At 58.2% G+C, this 16004-nt stretch overlaps 1 protein-coding gene across 1 annotated transcript; it reads left to right on the top strand.

The window, feature by feature from the left end:
- Nucleotides 1-8088: 8088 nt before the first annotated feature.
- On the top strand, nucleotides 8089-10921 carry ACTG1 (actin gamma 1). Its single transcript, XM_058561858.1, has 5 exons — nucleotides 8089-8192; nucleotides 8602-8970; nucleotides 9249-9687; nucleotides 9791-9972; nucleotides 10057-10921. Exons 2-5 carry the CDS (start codon nucleotides 8608-8610, stop codon nucleotides 10198-10200), a joined length of 1128 nt encoding a protein of 375 aa, XP_058417841.1. The 5' UTR covers nucleotides 8089-8192; nucleotides 8602-8607; the 3' UTR covers nucleotides 10201-10921.
- Nucleotides 10922-16004: the final 5083 nt, after the last annotated feature.

Raw genomic sequence — 16004 nt, 5'->3', positions numbered from 1 at the left:
CCCCTTTCCTTGTCTCTGAATTGGTGATCAATAGCCATCTGCCAGGGTGGCCTAATTGCTGAAATAACCCACCGTGCCCAGTAAGCAGATGGCACATGGCAGCTGGCATCCATCCCCTGGCACCCTGTATTCGGCAGGACACGTCAGATCCTGGCTCTGCCCTGGCTTTAGGGTCTCTCTGCGGGTGCTGTCTGCCCCTGGGCAGAAAGTGCCCTGGACATTGGGGTGGGCTGGCCCTGCCTGGCTGAGTCGAGGCCCTGGTCCTCCCTTCTTTTGTTGCCCTGGGTGCAAGATGACCCCAATCCCACCTTCTCTCCCTGCGTCAGCACTAGCTGAGGTCACCAGCCGCTCCCCTGTAACCCTGGGGTGGCAGTGACTCAGCAGCCGGCCAGCAGCACCAGGTGCCTCTCCAGCCCCAGTCAGTGGCTGTAGGGGTCCCTCCTGATCCTGGGGACAGTCAGGCCAGGGCGATGGGGGGTGGGGCCTGCAGGCAGGTGCCACCTGGACTCCTTGCCCAGCCCCGGGGGCCCAGCCGCGACAATGGGACCCACCTGACGGCCCACCTGGGAATAACACCGCACCTGCCTCAGCTGGGTGCTCAGGGCTGCAGCCGCCGCGGCTGGCCAGGGCGCCATCTCCTGGCCCAGGCCTCCAAGCTCGCTGGCCCTGGGGAGTGTCCCTGCTCCCAGCCCATGCCCTGCGGGAGAGGTGCGTGCTGAGTGCAGCCACTGCACCTGCCTACCCCATTCCCAGGGCCCCAGGTGCTGTGCCCTACCCGCACCACGCCCCTGGGCAAAGGAGATGGAGGTGTGTGGTGGAGGAGAGGGGGCTCTGGTGTCAGGTCTCAGACCAGATGACAGCCAGGGTGCAGAATGGCCACGGGTGGTAGGGCTGCCCCAAGGCCGCCTCACATCCCTGGAGCTGGTGAGAATCCGGACTGGCCAGGGCACCCCAGGCCTCCGGCCCTAGCTTGTGCTGCTTTGGGGCAGCCTCTTCCACATTCCCCCAGCCGCCCCCTGGCTTCCCTCCGGGGCCCAGCCGTCTCTTGGGACCCCATCTCTCCCTGGGACACCGGTGCTGACCCCAAAGGGCATAGGGAAAGCTGGTGAGGGGACTAGGCTCCCGGAGGCGTGGCAGTACTGGGACGCGGCGTGGGGTGCGTGAGGACGTGTGGCCTGGGCACCGTCCCCAGACCAAATTGGGACATGCGGGCCCGCACCCAGGCCCGGGCCGGGCCGGTGAGTGAGCGCCCGGCGGCCCACTCAGCAGGGCTCCCTCTGTGCCCTGCAGGATCAGACTTGCTCCTCTGGGCTGTGCGGCCCCCATCACCGGCTGGGAGGGCGAGGGCGAATGCAGCAACATCCAACCCCCTCCGGACCCGCCCCGCATAATGCCCAGTCTACGCCGGCCTGTTCCCCACAACACCCACCCTGCGCTGGGCCTGCCCCTGGAGCACTGTGCCACTTCCCTGGGAAGTCTGTGCCCCAGAAGGAGGGTGCAGCGAAGGCCAGGGTGACCGGTCCTGAACCCCGCCATCCCCTACTCTGCCCACCGGAGCTGCAGCCTTTGGGACACTGGCGGGGAGGACAGGCTGCTTAGACCAACAGCCTCCTGCCTGTGCCCCGCCCTGATCTGCCTCCTGGTCCTTGGCGTGGCACCAGCTGTCCTGGGAGTGGGGACACCTGTCGCGCGGGGCCCTGACCTAGTGTAGCTCAGGAGAACTCGGCCGGCGGGCTGCACTCCCCGCAGCCTGGGGCCAGAACGGGAAGGGCATGAAGTTAGCCTGAGCCTTCGCTATGGGTCTCCCCACTGCCCCACCTCTGTCCCCTGAAGCGCCACAAGCCTACTAGCTGGGGAGCGGGGAGAGGGTCCCTGGGGAGAGTCAGGCTCTGGGGCTCCCTTCCATCTCAGCCCTAGAGCCATATCCCCCCTTTGCACATTGGAATCGGGGTTGGGGAGACAGCTTGGCCAGCCTCCTGGCCCTTTTCTGCTTCTCAGTGAAGGTTCCTCCCTCCTCCAGGGCTGGGAGCCCCTCCCTCTCCATTCCTTCTCCCTTCATTCATGCCTTCTGCCGACATGTAGGTGTCAGATGCTGTTCCACGCACAGGGGAAACCAGCTTCACCATTGTGCTCCAAGAACCTAAGCTCTAGGGAGGGCGGGGGGGCAAGGACAGACAAACGGTGAATAATCAGTATTCCAATGGGAGGTGAGGACTTGACCCCAGGCCAGGGGATGGTTCAGAGACCTGTAGGGAGAAGGCTGCCAATGGGAAGAACTTTCCAGGCAGAGGAACAGCCAGCCGCTGGTGTGGGGCTGGAGGGCAGTGAGTGAGAGGTGTGGTAAGCGGAGGGGCGGAGGGGCAGGCAGAGGCGCCGTGAGAGTCTCCAGCCCCAGGGTAAGGGGCTCCGCTTCCATCTCGAGGCAGTGGGTAGACTGGGGGGCAGAGTCACCTGATTTGCAACATTGTGGGGAAGAGGAGGGTGGGCAGCTGGGCTGGACAGACACCATGGCAGGTCAGGAATGGGTGGGGCGTGCTGTGGCCTGGCGGGCACCCTGGTTTCTGGCTTTTGTCATGTGCTGAGGTAGGACTGTGCCATGCAGCAGCTGGAGGCCCGGACTCCTGGGCCCGTGACACAATTATTCTTGGCAGTGTGTCCAGCAAAGGTGGGGAGCACCATGCCAGGTCCCTCGTCCATGGGGTAGGGAGCACTGTCACTCTGTCTATGGAGGCCCAGGGACCGAGGCCTGAGGTTGTGCCCTGGGAAGCAGAGTGGGGAGCCTCTGCTCCCTGGAATCTCAGGTCTGACACAGAGGTGCTGAATGATTGCTTCTTAATCATCACCAAAAACTGAACCTCAAGGCCAGAGGCCTGGAAAACCTCAGTGGTGAGGCCTGGGGGAGTTGCTGGGTCACCCAATGGTCTTCTGTCCCCAGACCTGTTGTCCAGTGCAAGAGGGCCACCACCAGCTTCAGAGCCTCATACCCCTCATGTCACTGGCCTTTTTTTTTCCCTTTTTCTCCCCAAAGCCCCAGTAGATAGTTGTATGTCATAGCTGCACATCCCCCCAGCTGCTGCACGTGGGACGCGGCCTCAGCATGGCCGGACAAGCAGTGCGTCTGCCCGCTCCCGGGATCCAAACCCGGGCTGCCAGCAGTGGAACGTGCGCGCACCCAACCGCCAAGCCACGGGGCTGGCCCCTGGCCTATCTTCTTTACAGAAACCGAGGCCCAGGGAGGCCATAGCTGACACAGGGCTGAGATTGCCCCAGAACCCAGCTCCTGACTCCCAGCCCAGCGTTCTTCCAGGGGCCTCCTTGGTTCCTGCTGCACCATAGTGGAGAGACAGGGATCTCCTATAAACTCCAATGGGACCTGTCTTCGAAAGGCCTGGAGCCCTCCACCACTGGAGCAGCAGGGGGAAGGGGAGGTGGGGGGGGGACCCTTGGCCTGGTGTTTCTGTGCACTTGGGAACTTCACGTGGGAGGCACACACTGCGAGCCTCAGGTTCCCCACCTGTAAAATGGCACAGTTATGGCGTTTCCTCAGGCATGAAGAGGCCTGGCCTGGGGCATCCTGGCACAGGATAAATGGCAGCTTTGAGCACACAGCACCCAACTCAACTCACAGCAGCCCAAGTGACTGCACAGCCGGCCTCCAGACAGCTGGACCTTCTGTGCCTCAGTCTATACAGTCCTGGCAGGAGAACAAGCCCCTGCTGGGCACCAGACCAGAGACAGAAGTGTGTGGCCCTGACATTGTCCTCCGACCTGAAACTCAGAGGCAGGCAGGCCAAGCCGGCAGGAACCTGGCCTTGCCTACCAGCGCAGCCCTGGGGACCACTGTTCCCAACAGAGCCACTCCAGGGGCTGGCCCTGCCCCCATGGGAGCCAGCCTGGCACCCTGGAGAGGGCTTTAGGTGACAGAACAATCATCTCGTATTTGATCTGCCCACAGACCTGGGAGAACAGGACAGTGAGCTGAGGGTAGGGAAACTTTGGTTTTCCCTGGGCTTTTTTAAATGAAGTTTTTATTATGAGATAATTTTAGATTTATAGAAAAGTTGCAAAGACAGGATGAGTCCCAGTTTCCCCTAATGTTAACATCTTATACAGTCCTGGTACACTTGTTACATTGAGAGATTGACCTTGGTACTTTGTATTAATAAACTCCACTTTACTCAAATTTCACCAGTTCTTCCACTACTGTCCTTTTTCTGTTCCAGGATCCAACCCAGGATCCCATGATGCCTTTGGAGGGAGGAGAAGGAAAGGCATTCCTAGCAGGTAGAATAGTAGAGGCAAAAGCCAGGAGCTGGGACTTATTACCAAGTACTCTATCCTGTCTGCCTGACAAGTAACTGGCTGGTTGGGAGGTAGCTAGAGGTGGGAGGCAGGCAGGGGGTGGGAGGTTGGGGGGTGGAAGGTGGGCTGGGGTCTCTGCTACCAGGTGCAGAGGTGACCCCGATCCTGGGGAGCAGCCTGGAGGCTGGAGCAGGGAGATGACAGACTGGTTGGGTGTCAGGAAGAAGACCCTTCAGAAAGGACCCTGAGGGCCTGCCCCGTGGCTTAGCAGTTAAGTGTGCGTGCTTCGCTACTGGCGGCCCAGGTTCGGATCCCAGGCACGCACTGAGGCACCGCTTCTTCCGCCATGCTGAGGCCACGTCCCACATACAGCAACTAGAAGGATGTGCAACTATGACATACAACTATCTACTGGGGCTTTGGGGAAAAAAAAGGAGGAAGATTGGCAATAGATGTTAGCTCAGAGCCGGTCTTCCTCAGCAAAAAGAGGGGGATTAACACGGATGTTAGCTCAGGGCTGAGCTTCCTCACCAAAAAACAAAAACAAAAACACAAGAACAAAACAAAACAAAACAAAAAAAAGGACCCTGAGGTGGGTGCCAGGCAGTGCCCAGGACCAGGGAGGCAGGCTTCCGGCTAAGTCTCAGCCAGGCCACACTTCCTTGCAAGGTGATGCCACCTCCTTTCTCTGTGATTAAACAGATGAAAGATAAAATGAGACGCAGCAAGCTCACAATAATCCACCAAAACCAGCGCTGAGCTAGAAAAAATCACGGCATTTCTCTGAGCCCCAAGTCTCCATCCTCAAGATGGAAGGACACACCGGCTCTGGGCAGAAGCGCAGCTGCTGACTCTCACTCCCCCGTGGCCTCCCGGCTCACACATCTGCGCGGTCCCCTCCCCAGGGACGCCGGCCCTCTCCAGCTCCAGACTCCGGGAGGGGTGAGAGCGGCCCTGCTCTCCAAGAGCAGAGCCCTGAGGCGACCTTGGGAGGCCTCTCACTGTCCAGTTGCAAAACAGAAAAATCATAGTGCAAAACGCGAGGCTCCCCAGCCCCGGCGCCGGGCTTGAAGGCCTCGCTCTATGCGAGGCCTGGCCGCACCGCGTCCACTCACTCCCGGCTCCTGCTGGTACTTCCCAGGAGGGAGGGCGCCCCCTCCCCTCCCCTGCCACCATCCAGCTCCGCATCCCCCCACCCTCGGCGGACACCTGGCCTCGGGGGCCACAGGCAGCCCCCACTCCCCCCGCGGCCAGGCCTGACGCGGAGCAGCGGAGTCTGGGGGGAGGGGCGCGGAAAACCGGGGTGGGGGTCGGGCCCCTGCCCTCCGCTCCCCGCCCGCTCGGAGGCGCCGGGACCGCCCCGCCTCCTCCCAGGCCGCCCGCCACCGCCCCTTTGTTCCGCCGGCCAATCCGCGGTCTCCTTGACTAAATAAGGAGAGGAGCGCGCCGCGCGCCCCCCGTCCGTTACTTCCGCCCCCCGCCCGGCCGGTGACTCAGGGCCGACGGCCGGGCGGGGACGGGGCTGCCCGCGCCGCTGCTTCCCAGGCGGCGCCGAAATCGCCAAATATGGCCGCGCCGCGCACCGCCGCCCCCGGCCCGCACACCTGCGGCCGCACCTTGCCCCCCCCCGCCCCCGCGCTGGGTGACACATTTGCGGAAGAGGGCGCAGCACGCCCCCCCCGCCCCCGCGCCAGGCCGGCCGGGAGCACCCCCTCCCCTCCCCCGTAACTGCAGCCCTGCGGGTGTGGGGCTGGAGGTCCACCGAAGGGGAGCCGCGGGAATCTCGGGGCTCCTCGGCCGCCCCACTTTCCCCCACGACCGTTTCGCGGTGCACCTGGCGTCCTGCAGACTGCAAAATGGGGAAGAAGGAAGGGAGGGCGAGAATAGAGGTCCATGGGCCTCCGCCCCCTCCCCATCTTTCCCCAGAAGCAGCCAGGGCAGCCAAGTGCGGCCGCCGCTCCCGGCACACACGAGACGGGAGGCTAGAGGGAATCGGAGTTGGGAGGAGCCGGAGTGGAATGCGACTGGGCCGCACACACGGCCAGGAGACCTTAGCTACTTCCCAACTTCCCCGTGTCCTGTGTGGCATCTTGGGGCCCCCAAGTTGAGGAGTCGTCCTCACATCGTTGACGCCCCCACCCGGGGGTTGAGCAGGCAATGGTTGTGCCCAAGGGCCCGAGTAACATGGGTTTCTGGAGGCCCATCCCCGCGTTCTCCCATGGGTAGGGCACACACCTGACGGACAGCAACCTTGCCCTGCGCACCTGGCAAGTCTGGGGAGTCGAGACCCAGCTAGGCCCAGTGGCAGGGGTGGCCATAGGCAAGGCCTTGGCATCTAAAGGACTGCAGTCCGCAGGTGAGCTGGGCAGCTGCTTTACCTTCTGGGCCCAGCGTTCTCATCCCTGGATGTGGTCACCGCCTGGCCTTGCAGGACTCTCGGGGCACCCGGCCCAGGCCCCTCACTGTCACACACCTGTCTAAGTCAAGCTGAGGGCCTCGCTTCACTCTGCCGGGCCCCACTGCCACTCCTCTCGGCCACGAGTCTTCCTCACATCTTCTCTGATGTTTAATTCTGTACGCAGCGATTCCAGAAGCTTACAAATAACCCAAGAAAACCATAGTACCTGGTTCACCCCTGGGCATAAGGAAACCCTTGGCGCCAGCAGGTGCAGCCAGGACCCTGCCGCGATGACAGGTCCTTCAGCGCAGGCTGCTGGGATAAAGGGCGCGCCTTGGGCCCGGGAGAACTCACCGGCCCAGGGCCAGCTGGGGTCGAGGGCAGGGGAGCAGCGGGGTCGGCCTGTTCCTAGGAGTCAGCAAACCCACTCCAGCCCTGACTCTCTTCTAGTATCATAAGCAGAGAAGAGGGAGCCCCCCGAGTCTCGGGGGGAGTCGATCACTGGGCAGTCAGAATGCTCTCTGCCTCAGTTTCCCTATACTGCCTACAGGTGATTAAAATGAAGCAAAGCCCCATCCCCTCCCACTGGATGGAGAGTGGGGTGGCCCCAAACCCGAGTGGGGTCCGCTCCTGAGGACAATCGGGCCTGCAGTCTGAGACGCAAAATGCGTCGTGGGTAGAGTGTTTCTGCACTGCCAGGGACCCCAAGGCACTCTCTCCTCCGGCGGAGGGGCCTGCGCGGTCGTGGCCTCGCTGGGGAACGGGCGGCTGCTTCCCATCATGACGGGGGGCGAGGTCACGGCTCCCCGGGGCTCCCCCGGGCCGCGGGGCCCAGAGTGCCGCAAAGGCGGCCGGCGGGGACCCCCATCCCTCCCTCCCCCAGCCCGGCGCCGGTAACCGGCCTCCGCGGCCCATGCACTCTGAGGAGCCTCGGGGGGGAAGCTCGCAAGGGGCGCGCGGGGAACAAAACCCCCCAGCGGGGCCGGGGCGCGGCCCAGCGCCGGGCTGGAGAGTTTCGGGGTGCAGTCGGGCCCTCCCCCACGGCGCGCGGCAGTCCCGGGGCGGGGCCGGCCGGTCGGCCCCGTGGCCCTCCCCGCAACCCCCGAGGGACGTCTGCCCGCCCGCCGGCCCGCGCGGGGTCTCGCGCGCAGGGCCTCCGGCGTCGGGTCTCGGACGTAGGGTCTTGGGTGCGGGGACAGCACCGGGTGGGAGGGGGCGTTGGGGGCGGTGCGAGCTGTGGGCGGGGCCGTGAGCGGGACCCCACGTGCCCCGGCCGGGCGGGCCAATGGGCGCCCGGCGTTCGGAAAGATCGCCATATATGGACATGTTCTGGGGCCGCGCGCGCCACCCGCCCGCGCGCGCGCCCCGCTCCACTTAAATAGTGGCGGGGGAGGCCGCAGTCGGTCTCACTTGCTGCAGCCGTCTCGTGTTCCGTGTCTTCTCGTGACTCGTCTGCTCGCTCCTCCGCACCCCGCGGCCGCCACCTCCTCCGGTAAGCGGCCGGTCCTTCGCGCTAAGTCCTGGGCCCGAGCTCCCGTGCTTTTCTCCGCAGGCTGTTCCTGGCCCGAGAAGTCTGGCCGCGCCGCCTTCGGAACAAAGGGTGGCCCGGGCCGGGTGCGTGGGCTGGGACGGGGGCGCCTCGCCGGTCGCCGCGGCGGGGCGCGGCCGTGGGGGGAGGGGATTAGGGCGGGGCCGGGCCGCAGTGCGGAGAGACCCCGGCCGCGCCGCCGCGGAACGAACGGCGCGGGGCGGGGGGGGGCGGCGTTACGTGAAAGGCCCGACCTCGGTTCCAGGCGGTTACGGTCCTGCTGGGGGAGGCGGAGCCTCTGTGTGAAGAGGGTCTTTGCAGGGCCTGTTCCGGGGCGCCGGAACCCGTGTAAGTCGGTTGCATCTTTAAACAGATCGCAATGGAAGAAGAAATCGCCGCGCTTGTCATCGACAATGGCTCTGGCATGTGCAAAGCTGGCTTTGCTGGGGATGACGCCCCTCGGGCTGTGTTCCCGTCTATCGTGGGGCGCCCCCGACACCAGGGCGTCATGGTGGGCATGGGGCAGAAGGACAGCTACGTGGGCGACGAGGCTCAGAGCAAGCGCGGCATCCTGACCCTCAAGTACCCCATCGAGCACGGCATCGTCACCAACTGGGATGACATGGAGAAGATCTGGCACCACACTTTCTACAACGAGCTGCGCGTGGCCCCCGAGGAGCACCCTGTGCTGCTGACAGAGGCCCCCCTGAACCCCAAGGCCAACCGTGAGAAGATGACTCAGGTAAGCGCCGCCCCGCAGTTCCACTTTTTGGTCTGATTCACAAGTCATTTTTGTTCGAGTTTGTTTTCTGAAAATCAAGTATTTCTTTCAATGTTTCCAGGGTTCTGTTCCTCTCCTGGCATTTCCTCCCTGAAGTCTCAAGGTTTCTTATTTGTGTTTGTGCCTGCTCCTTTTCTTTTCTCCACACATCACATTTGTAGCATGCTAGCATGTAGCGTGTGTGCATGGGGTGGCCCCGGGTCTCTGCCACTACTTAAGGAGCCCATTGCCCTCTGCAGATCATGTTCGAGACCTTCAACACTCCGGCTATGTACGTGGCCATCCAGGCCGTGCTGTCCCTGTACGCCTCTGGCCGCACCACTGGTATTGTCATGGATTCTGGGGATGGAGTCACCCACACTGTACCCATCTATGAGGGGTACGCCCTGCCTCACGCCATCCTGCGTCTGGACCTGGCTGGCCGGGACCTGACAGACTACCTCATGAAGATCCTCACGGAGCGTGGCTACAGCTTCACTACCACGGCTGAGCGGGAAATTGTGCGTGACATCAAGGAGAAACTCTGCTATGTCGCCCTGGACTTCGAGCAGGAGATGGCCACTGCTGCCTCTTCATCCTCCCTGGAGAAGAGCTATGAGTTGCCTGACGGTCAGGTGATCACCATCGGCAACGAGCGGTTCCGGTGTCCAGAGGCACTGTTCCAGCCGTCGTTCTTGGGTAGGTGTTGGGCTCCATGAGTTCTCTTGGAGGCTGCAAGGGGTGCCAGTGCTGTTCCCCTTGAAAGGGTTATGTGATGCTAAGGGATGACTTTGTTGCTTAGGTATGGAGTCTTGTGGCATCCACGAGACCACCTTCAACTCCATCATGAAGTGTGATGTCGACATCCGCAAGGATCTCTATGCCAACACTGTGCTGTCTGGTGGGACCACCATGTACCCCGGCATTGCCGACAGGATGCAGAAGGAGATCACGGCGCTGGCCCCCAGCACGATGAAGATCAAGGTGAGTCAAGTGCTAGGGCTTGGGCTAGAAGGCTTTGCTGGGATGGGAGTGCCGTGAGCTAAAGCCATATTTTTGTCTTTTCAGATCATTGCTCCTCCTGAACGCAAGTACTCAGTGTGGATCGGGGGTTCCATCCTGGCCTCGCTGTCTACCTTCCAGCAGATGTGGATCAGCAAGCAGGAGTACGACGAGTCGGGCCCTTCCATCGTCCACCGCAAATGCTTCTAAATGGACTGTGGGCAGATGCGTAGCATTTGCTGCATGAGTGAATTCAGAAGTATAAATTTGCTCTGGCAAATGTATACTCCTCTTGCTAGCCTCATGAAACTGGAATAAGCCTTTGAAAAGAAATTTGTCCTTGAAGCTTGTATTTGATATCAGCACTGGATTGTAGAACTTGTTGCTGATTTTGACCTTGTATTCAAGTTAACTGTTATCTTGGTATGTGTTTAATACCCTGTACATATCTTTGGTTTAATCCCCTGGTACACCCAGCTTGGTCACCTGGTGGCTGAGGTGAGAACATGTCCATGGAAGAGAAGTCCATTGGCTTGAGAATTTGAGACCGAGTTTCTTGATCTGTGCAGGGTATTAACGTGTAAGAGCTGCCTGTTCCAGGGTTTCTCTGGAGGCTGGCCAGAGTCCTGAGCAGTTGTCATTTCTGTCTTGCTGGTCTGATGGGACTGGGAAGGGCCGAGCCTTAGGACCCACTTTCCTTTCTCCCTTGATGTTTTCCCGCTAGAACACCATGGGTTGTTACCTGTCTTGAGTTGGGAAACGGTTTGCATTTACACCTGTAAATTTATTCATTCTTTTAATTTATGTAAGGTTTTTGTACGCAATTCTCAATTCTTGAGATGACAAATTTTGGTTTTCTACTGTCATGTGAGAACATTGGGCCCCAGCAACGCGTCCTTGTGTGAGGAAATAAAGTGCTGCAGTGAACCGAGCGCGGCCTCCTGTTGTGGGGGAGGGCTGCCTGCGAGGTCTCGTGGGTGGGACAGCTTCAGCTCAGGTGGGCAATGATGTGGTTTCTCTCAAACTGGAGGGTAGTGTAAGAACAAGGAGGGCTGGGGCATAGCGCAGTTTTAGGGTTGGAGATCCGCAGTCAATGTTGTGGACTCTTAGGAAGAAATGTCCTGGGTACTTGAGCATTTGGCATTATGCTGTGCTGACAGGAGTGCTTGGAGCCACACGGACCCTGGGCTTTCATGCGAATTCCCGGGTCTTTACGTTTAGGTGGGAGTGGGGTTGGGGATTGTTTTTCTTTGAAAAGCACATCAAAGGACAGCAACCGTGGAACTGACAAACGGAACGTAATTACGGAGCCACGGGACTCCAGTGTGAATGTGGCTAACTGGCTCTGGGGTCTTTGGCAAGTCTGTCCTCCCAAGACCTTTCTTCCCAGGTCCTTCCCCATCAGTGAAGGAGGGTTAGCATGTCTGAGGGCAGACTTGAGTCTTCTGCAGCTGTTACAAATTTTCAAACTTAATTCTTTGCAGGTTGGGTCAGGGAGGTAAAGGTGCACTAGATTGAAAAACCTTGAGGATTCGGAAGAACTTATTTTCAAATGTGGAGAGAAAAGATGCTCTTTTTGCCTTTGCCACTGGGAAGCAGGTTACACCGGCGGGGATCTTGTCTAGCAGTGCTTTCAGTTAGTTGGGGAGGGGTCTTAAGAGTCCATGGGAGGGCAGAGGAGGGGGCTCTGTTAGGCTGGGTCAGGAGCAAGGGGCCCCAAAAACATGACGGATCTGTGGAGAGTCAAGCAGAAAGTGGACTCTGCCAAGCTCAGGCCTCCATCCTGCTTTGCTGCTGGCGTTTGACAGCGGCCCTTTGACTCCCCATGAAACACACCGAGTGATGAGAAGAAATTGTTTTTGCCATGGGCAGCTTTCCACTTTTCAGGAGGAAAGATCTCATTGGCAGTGTGAGTGGATTGAGGGAACAGAGCAGATAACTCCATGCTGAGTTGGCAACACATTGCTTAGAACAGCAGAGGAGGAGAGGACACCTTTATTAAGGAACCAGGAGGAGAAGGAGGTAGCTGTTTGGTGTGGCAGCCACACTGGCTGGCCCTGTCGTGGCTCCACCTCCTGGCGTTGGGACCAGTGGGCACATCCCTCTACTCCGTGCGTCCATCCATTCTGCAAACAGAGCAGCGTATACTCCACATGGATGTGAGGACTCGAGGCCCCGGATACCCTGCCCACACGTGGTAGGGGCACATGTCCCTCCCTCCCGCCTCTGGGGTAGCAAGATTTCTGCAGGACAGAAGACACAGGATTTTTTTGGGGGGCGCTTTTGGGACAGTAACCAGACGTCAGACCCCATCACTATACCCACTCAGTGGGGGAATATGGTGCGGAAGTCTCGCTGTGGGGTGCTGCTGCTTGGCTGCGCGTGTTGTAGGGCACGGCACACTGCCTTGGCCTGCGGGTCCCGATTCTTCACATCCACAAAAAGAGACTACTGCTCGAGGGAGGCCTGTCACAGTGACTCCTCTCCTCGAGGCCCTCGTGAGGACATGTGGCGTCACCTCAGGCCCCTGTGGAAAATCTCATGTTTGTCAGCATCATTTCTCCAGGTAACTCTGAGTCCTGAGTGCACTGAAACGCTGAGCTTTGAGAAAGGAGATGGAACTTGAGAAAAGAAAGATAGCTGTTAGCCACCACAACTTCTGTAACTGTGAGTCTGCTCCAGCCAAAGCGAGACATGAATAGTTTTTGCCAACTTGCACAAGAAGAATAAAGGAACTCTCTTCAAGAAGGAACATCAGGGGCTGGCCTGGTGGCGCAAGAGGTTGAGTGCGCGCGCTCCGCTGCGGCGGCCCGGGGTTCGCAGGTTTGGATCCTGGGCGCGCACTGACGCACCGCTTGTCACGCCATGCTGTAGCAGCGTCCCATATGAAGTGGAGGAAGATGGGCACCGATGTTAGCTCAGGGCCAGTCTTCCTCAGCAAAAAGAGGAGGATTGGCAGATGTTAGCTCAGGACCGATCTTCCTCACAAAAAAACAACAAAAAAAGAACATCAACAAAGTCAACAAACAGGTACCTGGAGGCAACGTCTTCAAAGTTGAAAACAAGGGATTAATCTCTAGACTATGCACGGAACTGCAAGTCAACAGAACGAGTCAGGACAATCTGTAGACGAGTGAGAGAAAAGCATATGAATAGGCAACTTATGCAAGATGAAGCCTCAAAGGCTGACAGTGTCTTTTTTTTATATATAATTTTATTTATTTATTTTTTCCCCCCAAAGCCCCAGTAGATAGTTGTGTGTCATAGCTGCACATCCTTCTAGTTGCTGTATGTGGGACGCCGCCTCAGCATGGCCGGAGAAGCGGTGCGTCGGTGTGCGCCCGGGATCCGGACCCAGGCCGCCAACAGTGGAGCACGCACTTACCCGCTAAGCCACGGGGCCGGCCCTGACAGTGTCTTAAAAGCCATTCAGCTTAATGAATGGAAGCTTCTGAAAGGGATGAAAAACTTGTACAATGAAAACTACAAAACATTGCTTAAAGAAATTAAAGAAGAGAAATGGAAACACATCCCATGTTCATGGATTGGAAGACTTAATATTGTTAAAATATCAATATTACTCAAAGTGATCTACAGATTCAACGCAATTCCTATCAAGATCCCAATGACATTTTTGGCAGAAAAAGAAAAATCCATCCTAAAATTCATTTGGAATCTCAAGGGCCCCACATAGCCACAACAATCTTGAAAAAGAACAAAGCTGGAGGACTCACACTTCAGGATTTCAAAACTTATTACAAAGCTACAGTAATCAAAACAGTGTGGTACTGGCATAAAGACAGATGTATAGACCAATGGAATAGAGCAGAGAGCCCAGAAATACACCGTCCCATATAGGGTCAAATGGTTTTTGACAAGGGTGCCAAGACCACTCAATGGGGAAAGGACAGTCTTTTCAACAAATGGTGCTGGGAAAACTGGGTATCCACGTGCAAAAGAATGAAGTTGGACCCTGACCTGATATCATATACGAAATTAACTCAAAATGGATCAAGGACCTAAATGTAAGACCTAAAACTGTAAAACTCCTAGAAGAAAACATAGGGCAAAAGCTTCATGACATTGGATTTGACAATGATTTTTTAGATATGACACCAAAGTGACAGGTAACAAAAGAAAAAATAAATGATTGGACCTCATGAAGATTTAAAAAATTTGTGCATCAAATGATAGTCTGTCTCTATAAATTTGACTTTTCTGGGAATCTCATATAAGTGGAATCATACAATATTTGTCCTTTTGTGTCTGGCTTATTTCACTCAGCATACTGTCTTCAAGGTTCCTCCATGTTGTAGCAGGTGTCAGAATTTCCTTCCTTTTTAAGACTGAATAATATCCCATCGTATGGATAGACCACATTGTGCTTACCCATCACCTGTTGGTGGACACTTGGGTTGTTTCCACCTTTTGGCTATTGTGAGTAATGCTGCTGTGAACCTGGGTGTGCAAGTATCTCTTCGTGTCCCTGCTTTCAATTCATTTGAGTAGATACCAAGAAGTGGAATGCTGGATCACATGGTAATTTTATGTTTGCTTTTTTGAGGAACTGCTAGACTTTTCTACAGCAGCTGCACCATTTTACATTCTCACCAAGAGTGCACAAGGGTTTCAATTTCTCCACATCCTTGCCGACCTGTGTCATTTTCTGTTTTGTTGGTGGTAGCCGTTCTGGTGGGTGTGCTGCATCCTCTGAGGGCAGAGGCTGGTCTCTCGCCCCCTCACCTGGGGCCTGCCTGGGATGGGGTAGGTGCCCAGGACATGTCTAGGATTTATTTGCACAGACTCAGTCCCTGCCTTCAGGGCAATAAGACAAAGCACCCAGGAGACTCGTATGCTCAGAATTAGGGAGCAGGGCTGAAACAGGGAGGGGGCCGGTGCATGTCCATGGCCTTGGGCAGGTCAGGGTGCAGGGGAGCCTGGGGCCTTTTGGAGCATGGAGGGGTATTCAGGACGAACTTACCTGAGCTTAGCCCACTTGGAGGACTTCAGCCCAGAGGGGACGCCATGTCCAGAACTTACCAGTCAGTTGCCATGGAGGTCAGGCGGGGGACTGAGATGCCAAAGCCTGGCCATGTGGCAGTTTTGTCTTTTCTGACCCACCCCTTCCCCGAGCTCCATGCCCCAGGGGGCCTGGCTCCCTTCCTCCCTGAGCTGGCCAAGGCCTTTGGCATGGAGAGCCACAGCAGAGGCCCCAGAGGAAAGCCAAGGCCCCAACGTCTGCCCCGGAGGTGGGATCTCATCTGAGGAACAGAAGAGAAAGGCCCCCCCGTCCTCTTGTGGGCGCCTCACTGCTTGCTGATTGCTGCTGGGTGTCACCTGGGGTCTGTCCCAGCTCAGCCCCTGCCCTGGGCCCAGCCCACCTGCCCTACTTTGCATCACCTCCAGGCCTACAGGGTCAGAGTCTGCCTGGGATCCCCCGCCATGGCTCGTTCCCCTCTGACACTCCCTGGCCCAGGGACTGAGCCCTGCTCTGTAGCCTTCCCAGCAGCCACAGTTCCCTCCCCAGCTGGGACATGGTACATGGGGAAAGCCCTGAGAATGGCCTGGAGAGGCCCCTGTCAGCCCCCTGTGCCCCCTCTGGGCTGTGTCCCCTCACGCTGAGTGGACACTCCCTTTGCTTCTGCTCAGCGAAGTCTTTTTTTTTTTTTGTGAGGAAGATCAGCCCTGAGCTAACATCCAATGCCAAGCCTCCTCTTTTTTTTTTTTTTTTTTGCTGAGGAAGATTGGCCCTGAGCTAATATCTGTGCCCATCTTCCTCCACTTTATATGAGACACTGCCACAGCATGGCTTGACAAGCAGTGCGTTGGTGCACGCCCGGGTTCCGAACCTGCAAACCCTGGGCCGCCGAAGCAGAGCGCGAACACTTAACCACTTGCGCCACCAGGCTGGCTCCTCAGCGAAGTCTTAACAAGCCCTTGGGGCCGGGCTGCTGCAGGGCGGGCTAGGGGCCCAGGGTGGGGGGCCGTGGGCTGTCACAGCAGTGTGGACAAGG

The sequence above is a fragment of the Diceros bicornis genome, chromosome 18 (assembly GCF_020826845.1).
Source record: "Diceros bicornis minor isolate mBicDic1 chromosome 18, mDicBic1.mat.cur, whole genome shotgun sequence".
Lineage (NCBI taxonomy): Eukaryota > Metazoa > Chordata > Mammalia > Perissodactyla > Rhinocerotidae > Diceros > Diceros bicornis.
This window is presented reverse-complemented; position numbering and strand designations above follow the sequence as displayed.

What these genes read in the sequence shown, in the direction of transcription:
- ACTG1 (XM_058561858.1), top strand. Translation starts at nt 8,608, where the DNA reads ATGGAAGAAGAAATCGCCGCGCTTGTCATCGACAATGGCTCTGGCATG. An exon ending in ACCGTGAGAAGATGACTCAG is followed by an intron (nt 8,971 to 9,248) that starts GTAAGCGCCGCC and finishes TGCCCTCTGCAG; the next exon opens with ATCATGTTCGAGACCTTCAA. An exon ending in GTTCCAGCCGTCGTTCTTGG is followed by an intron (nt 9,688 to 9,790) that starts GTAGGTGTTGGG and finishes TTTGTTGCTTAG; the next exon opens with GTATGGAGTCTTGTGGCATC.